This window comes from Corvus brachyrhynchos, unplaced genomic scaffold (assembly GCF_000691975.1).
Source record: "Corvus brachyrhynchos isolate BGI_N302 unplaced genomic scaffold, ASM69197v1 scaffold5, whole genome shotgun sequence".
In the NCBI taxonomy this organism is placed as follows: Eukaryota; Metazoa; Chordata; class Aves; order Passeriformes; family Corvidae; genus Corvus; species Corvus brachyrhynchos.
The window spans coordinates 6,990,448-6,997,994 of record NW_008238321.1 but is presented as its reverse complement, the minus strand read 5'-3'; the positions used below and the strand labels follow the sequence as shown (position 1 = coordinate 6,997,994).

Sequence of the window (7,547 nt, the reverse complement as noted above, 5' to 3'; positions counted from 1 at the left end):
GTGGTTGAGCAAAAGACTTACTCTCAAAACTCTCTGAAGTCTCTTAGTAGACAGAGTAATTAAAAAAAAAAAACGGAAGTATTTTAGTTTAATGCTAAGAGATGGGTTTGGGTGCTGTTGGCTTAGGGTGCTTGAATTATGATTGAGTCAAAAAGTCTATTTAACCTTCCAATGACTTTTTTTGCTCCTTAAGCCTCACTTGTTAAAATGTATTGTTATTGCAGACTGTCATATCAAGTGTGTGTGCTTATTAATTTCCGATCAATCACGGCAACTTTCCTCACATCTCCCCATTCTGGGTCGTTTTGGGGAATAGTTCAGGCCGTTGCTTTCAGCTTCTGGTTCAAAGCCAGTCTCAGAATAGCAAAGGCAACTTCTGTAACTCTGGCTGGTATGGATTTGATATTGTGCCACTGTTTGGTGGACTAATGTAGAAAACTCTAACGAGTGAATCTGGCAGAATCTCCCAGCAGAAAAATGAAATATCATATACCCACACACATTTTAATGTTCAAGTTACATTACAGCTTTTGAGTGCATCAAGGAGGTCAGTGCTCTGAAAAAGCAGAGTTCTTGCTGTGGTCCCACCACCCAAGCTCCTGCCTCTTCACCACTTAACCTCCCTGCTGGGCAGCTGCTTTCCCTGGGTTCTGGTGGTCATCTGACTCTTGAGACCTGCTCCCTGATAGGACCTATAGGAAATATCTTGGAGAAATGCAAGGGTGCTCTCTGTTGTTTTGTCCAACTGGTGGTTTTGTTGTGTGAGGACAGAGCTGTTTCCCTGCTGGTCTGCAGCATTCCAAAGGCACCGAGTGAAAGGGAAAGGCAGCAGTGAGAGCTGCACCCGATTACCTGGACTTGGGGATGTGTTTCTGTCACTCACAATCTGTGTCTGTTTTGCTGTTTCAGGCAAAGTCGTGCATTTGTCATATGTGTGGTGCCCACCTGAACAGACTCCACTCTTGCCTCTACTGTGTCTTCTTTGGCTGTTTTACAAAGAAACATATTCACGAGCACGCGAAGACAAAGCGACACAATTTAGGTGAGTTCTTATCCTAATGGTGCTCATAACCCTCTGTGTTATCCCTGTCCATTCCAGTCCAATAAAGTGATATTTTCCTGTAGTTACCTCACTAGGCAGAGAGATAGTTTTATTTGTAGTCTGGTTTAGTTTAGTGGCATTATTCTAAACTTGGTGCTTAAACTTCCGTTGCATCACTGTTAAGTTTATGTTCACAACTTGTAATTTGTTTAGTATCTTGGTATTTATGAATTAATGTCATATATAAAAATGTGAGGAGGCAGAGTTTTGTGGGTTTCTTTCCTAAGTGTTAAAAATGGTGGGTTTAATGCCTGGAACTAGAACATTTATTTCAGTAAACTTTTTTTTCAGGAGGTCATAATCACTTCTTTTCTTGCTGAGGAAAAACCCCATCATTTCTATCACAAAGAAGACTAATCAAGTAGCAATCAGAATTATTTGAACTGCTGAAGTTTGAGGGGGTGATTTTCTTCATTTTTCTGTGTTGGCTTCTTACTTCTAGTGGGGTCAATAACCTAAGTAGTAAGAAAACCGTTTATTTGATATGGAGTACTTTTCCCTCAACCATCTTAAAAAATGCTGGTTAAAGGCCAACAAGTTCTTCTCTTCTGTCAGCTTTGGTGCTACATCATGTTCAAAACCAAAAGCCTTTGGTTTTGTTTTGAATTACCTATTGCTTATAGTTTAGAACATTTTCGAGTTACAATGCAAAATCCTGATCTATATTCTGTATTAAAATTCCATTTTAAAATGGATGGATATAATTTTTCTCCAAATTAAAATATATTCTTGGTGGAGTGATGTAAGAAACAGGAAAAAAAAGGCATTATTTCATGGCACAAATTTGCTCTTGACCAGCGTGGCCACCATTCCTAATTTAATTTATCCTAAGTGCTTATGGAACAAACTGTCTTTATTTTCCATGAAGACAGAGAAGCTCCAGAAGGCCAACAGTGCTGTGTACTCCTGCGCTTAAGAAACGGGTGTGTAAGTTTACTATTTTTGGAAAAGATGATTTAAACCAGCAGATCGTTATAGTTTCTTCCTCCATATGTGTCAAGAAAGAAAAAGATGAGACTCAGTAGTGGTATAGTTTAAGTTTGTAAATGTCTTGAAAAATAGAATACTGGAAAATAGTACTGAAAATTCCATCACGGTATGGCTAAGAGCACTGGGACTGTTCAGCTCACAGGAGAGAAGGCTCAGGGCAACCTTATGGGTGCGTACAAATATCTGAAAGAGGGATTAAAAAAAGTGCATTGGGCTGTTTCCAGTGGTGTCCAAGAGGCAGCGAGGACAAAGTGAAATACAGGAGGTTCTGTCTGATCATCACACAACTGTAAGGGTGACCGAGGACTGGAGCAAGTTGCACTGAGAGGTTGTGGTCTATCCCTGAATATATTCGGAATCTCTCTGGACATGGGCCTGGCAGCCTGGGTGTTCTGGATGGCCCTGCTGGAGCAGGGGCTGGACAAGGTGACCTCAGAGGTCCTTGCCAACCTCAGCCATTTTTTGAAAACTGAAAGTACCAAACCAACCCTCTGTGACATCTTTTAGTTGCTTTTTGCAGAGTGTGGTCTCAAAGAGCTTTTAAAGTCGATTCATTAGCTGAAATTATTTTGGAATATTTACCAACACAGAAGCGCAAATTTGAGGTAAACTCAAAGAATTTCTGGTAAAAGGGAGGGGTGGGGGTGTGTGTGTGTATAAATATATATATATATATAAAAAACAACCTTTCGTGCGAGTACAAGTTTATGGCTACATGTAAGGTTTAAAAAAATACTGTGCTAAATTGAGACTGTCAACAGTATTTACCTGTTTATCTGTGGACACTTTGTAAACACTAATTTTTTTACCACTAAACATATTTATGGAGAACTTTTAAAAAAAGCTTTATAACTACACACATTCTCAGCTGCTGTTTATGTGTTTGGGAAGCTTAAATTCAAATTATTTTTTGTGTGAGGTAGAATTTGCTGTTGTCTGCTGTAGTGAATTAGCTTCTGTTTTCTTAAAGGAAAACCAAAACTGGATGGAGGAGGGAGATTCTTGAAGATGCTCTTGCTTAAGGACTGTTGTAGTTATTGTCGTGGCACTAGGCAATTAAGACTGTGTCAGATAAGGTACTTCCCAAAAGGAACAGCCTTTAGATAAAAAAGGGCAAGAGTTAATTAAGCCAAAGCACAAAATACTTTACTGAATCATCCCAAAAAGGATTCTTCTGCAGCTAAATATAAATTACTTGGTGCACAAATACACATAACGTGAAGATTGTGCAAGCGACTGCTCGATTTCTAGTTTTGGAGATTCCTTTCTCTTTTTTTTTAATGTATGTTTTGGTGTTTCATTTCCAGCTGCATGTGAAATGAGCTTTAAAAATATTTTTGTAGTTTTACTAGTGCTTTTGGTTGCTTTTCCTGCTGCAGTTTTAGTTGGGAAAATAACGTCTGATAGGCAAAAACAAGCTAAGTGCTTTGAAATTTCAAAACGAAGAGGAATTATTTTAAAGCACTTGGTGACTTTTTGCTGAGCCAACATCAGTCTCCATGGAGACAGGCAGGAGCTGCACATTTAATCACAGTTGTAAGAAATACCATGGATTTCAGCTGTAACAGCTGTCTGAGCATGGAAGGGATGTGTTTGCAGCTTACTGCTGTGTGTTTCAGGAGGCTCCAGCATCATATTCCAGAGTGGTTTTAAATACATCCCTTGCTATCTCTGCTTCCCTGAACAATCTAAATTAGGCACTCACAATCTGACCTTACAGTGATACCTGTGCTCTTGCATCTGCCTCCCTGTTCAATGTATATTAATAACACTGTACTTAATTTAATGTATTCCTTGAGTTGTGAATGTGGGTGACAGGTAGGTGAGGTAAGATCCAGCTATAGGAGCTGCTTTTTTTTTATTCTCTGCATTGCACAGTCTCTCTCAGTCAATCTCCAGGACAGGCTGATATTCCCAATGGGCTCTGTGTGTCTTTTGTGAGGAGTTGTGAAAAGGTGAGAGCAAAGTCCTTACTGATCTCTTCTGGGATTCTTTGTATTTTTGATCCTGGCAGATGTTTCCTTTTCCCCACCTGTAGGAACCTGAACTATTTTTAACTTTTCTTATTGCAACTCTTATATGATTCTCAACATCCTCATCATACTTCACTTTTCCAGTTCTAATGTGTCCATCTCCGGTGCAACCCTTTGGATTAAGAGAGTTTGCTTGCCTAATGACTTGCATTCTTAGTTAATGCTTCCATGACTTCTACTTTGTGCTTCTAAACCTGCTGTTCAAAACAAAGCTGGTATTGTTACTTGGGAGTTAAACTCAGTGACTCCAAAACTTCTTTTCTGATTGGTGGTACTTGTCTTCCTCTTTAGTGGTAGTGATTGGAGTTTCACTCTTGTGCTGTTGCCTCTTTGCTAAGTAACTTGAAATCCTTTTGGAGCTATTTTTATTATCCTAAATGAATATGTGCCATCAACATACTCTGTCATCTTCCTCAATAATCCTTCCAAATCAGGTTCAGCACCTGGGGAGTCTGCTGGTGGTTTCTATCCTTGTAAAAATTGATGGTCTCTTCCTTCTCTTTTCTACAGCTGTTCAATGAAGGAGAATACACATTAACTTAGTCCCAGAGTAGCAGGAGCAGGAAGATGTCTGTGAACAGTAATTCTAAAAGAGAAGAGATGTTGGTGCTTTAAAGTTCATCTCAAAACTGTAGCAGTGATTAATTTATCAGTTTCCTGACTGGGACTGTAAAATCCTGGGCAGACACCAAATGAAGTTTTAGTATTCTTTCTGAGTGAATATTTTCTGTTACATAATGTTGCTTTTTTAATATATGCACATACTCTTAGCTGCAGGAAAACCCACTGGTATACGGCTTGGGACAGTCTGTTACAGATGGCCATTCTGAGTTAGACTAGTTCAGTTATGGTATCAAAGCTCTGTGCAAAGCTATTTATTTAAACTCCCTGCTGAGGAGCCAACTTGTGCATGTCCATGCTGTGCCTCTCTCTATTAAAGATGCACTTGTAACACCTGAACAGTGTCTCTGAAACAGCACCTCTGATGCAGGTTTTGGGTGAAGTCTTGATCTGCTCTGAGGCCTCATTCTGTAGTTCAGGAATAGAGGGGAGGTGAGTTAGCAGGAGTGAGGTTCAGTGGTTTAAAGACTAAACGAGAGAGAGTTGGAAGACTGAACTATTATTCCATTTCTAGGGACACTGGCAAACAGTTCATTATGGAATTAGTCCTGTTAGGGTACATTCATTATTTATTAGATCACAAACTGTTTCTTGAGGAACTGTTTTCTTTTAAGTATATGCTGATGTAAAATTCAGTCCAATAAATACATTTGTGGTGAGAGGAACTGGGTGGGTGAGCCTAATAATAATGCTCATAGATTAAGTTGAGGATTTTTGGTACAATTCAAAAAGCTTCTACTTCCTCTGGAAAACAAATAACTAATTTTTTTCATCTGATTCAGAGGAAACATGACAGAAGGCTGGTTTCTGTACTGAAGTTGGTAAAAGGGAAAAATCTGATCACTTCTGTTACTGCATACCTGTCTGAAATTTAATATATAGAATCAGAACACTTCTGTAAAGGAATGACAGTAAAAGCTGTTTAATTTTCATTTGAGTTGGAAGGTGTTGACTGTAGTGTTGCTTCTGCCAGTTCTTTTTTAAACAGCAAAGATTTTCATAACACCCTATGTGGAAAGGGCAATTAAAGCTGTTCTCAGCACAGTTTACTGCACTGCTGGAGTAGCAGTTAGATTGTTTTTTCTGTTCACATCCAGGCTCAGAAAGGGGTAGAGAAGGTCATCTGGGCATTTTACCAGCCTCTTGATTTGAGTTCTAATGCTTTACTTGGTGATGGTGTGGAGAAGCCTGTTGAGGAGATGAAGGTGAATGGAAAGCAGCACACAAACAGTGTTTGCAGTTCTGTCAGAGGTAGATGCTATCACATTAATATGTCTTTTTTGATAACATAACTGATTTTCACAGAAAAAAGGAAATACACTGAACCTGACCGGATCAAGTAAAGGATTTGACATTTTGCCCCCTTGGAAATTATTACTTGAGGTAGAAATGGCAGGGATCAATATGAGAATCATGGTGCATAAGAGGCAAGAAAAAGGGAAGTTGATGAATGAACTGAAAGCAGAGTGTGTAGGACACAGACTTAACTAGCAGAACCAGTCCTGGTTTACTGCTGTTTTCTAGTAACTGAAGAGAAGGAATTTTGTCTGTGTATGACATTCCTGATGGTCACAAAGTTCAGAGGTGTTATTTGTACTGAGGAAGGCTGGGTAGCCCTGTGAATTAAATAACCTCAGTGACTACAGCAAAAAAAAGGTAAAATTTGATGGGAGAAGGTACAAAATATTGCACTTCAACATAATATCCTTGTGATGCCAATTGGAAGATCATTGATTGGAAGAAGAGGAAAAGGAGGAAAGCATTTTGGATGCACAGGTCAGTTGCAGGGTACGGCTTGAACTTTCAATATTCCCAATTGGCATTAGCAGTATCTGCTGCTCTGGGATGTATTGTGCAAAGTATTGCAGGGAAATCCTCTTTTGCTTATGTGAGGCACATTCCAGCATGGCATTTTTTTTCTCCAGCTTGGAGCCAGACTGGATTCATAAGGTGGCAGCAGGAAAGTTCATTGGAAATGTCTTCTGCTGGGGGCTGCTCTGGAAGGTGCAGGTAAGTGATGAGCTCCTGCCAGCCATCCCTCAAAAGCTCCTTTTAGTATCAGAAAAGACTCCTGAAGAGTTCTCTCTATACCTGGAATATTCTTATCCCTCAGAAAACCAACTTGCTGAATATTTACCTGTGTATTTCCAGCTCTGGATGTATCTGCTTGCCTCAGACCCAGCCACAAAGTTCTGTGCAGTTCTGGATCTTGCTACTGCTTCTACTGAAAATACTGTTATTTACATAAGTCTCCACTGTTGCTCAGATGAGAATATGCAGATGAGTATAAGCAGTTTGTATCACATCATGTGCAGCAGCTCCAAACTTGGTGACTGTGATTTGGGGGTTCTTCCCCCAGATTTCTGAAAAAAACCCAGCAAGATTAAGTAAGGGAGTGTTTAACAATTTCTCTTCTTTAATATATTTTAGTAATATTTTGAGAGATCAGGAAGAGGTGCTGTAGCAGGAGGATGTAATTCTTCTCAGTTTTTAAAGGTTTGCTGCAAAGAGGGGAACTGTGGAAGGTCGTATGGTCAGAGGAGGGCAGGGAGAAGACTCACAAAAGGCAAAATATATTTTATAATAGGGCAGCTTAAGTATAGGAATGCTACAGCCTCCTCTGCAGCATATTGGGGCATGCACACATATGTAGGTACTGTGTGTATACAATACAGGTGTTTCTGAATGAGGTCAAGGAGCTGGAATTAATATTCTGCTCCTAACAACTTAACATAAAGTGGTTTGACACACTGTGACTCCTCTAAATTAACAGTTAAAAGCGTATTTGCTGTCTAGATTCC

The 7,547-nt window shown here is 39.6% G+C and overlaps 1 protein-coding gene across 2 annotated transcripts in view; it reads left to right on the top strand.

The window, feature by feature from the left end:
• The first annotated feature begins 877 nt into the window (after nt 1-877).
• USP22 (ubiquitin specific peptidase 22) overlaps nt 878-7,547 on the top strand; it is a 63,468-nt gene continuing 56,798 nt past the window's right edge. For both annotated transcript variants that reach the window (XM_008633443.2, XM_008633442.2), the window contains exon 1: nt 878-1,042. In XM_008633443.2, the coding sequence (XP_008631665.1) occupies nt 931-1,042 (112 nt within the window). In that variant the 5' untranslated portion in view covers nt 878-930. The remainder of the gene's footprint in view (nt 1,043-7,547) is intronic.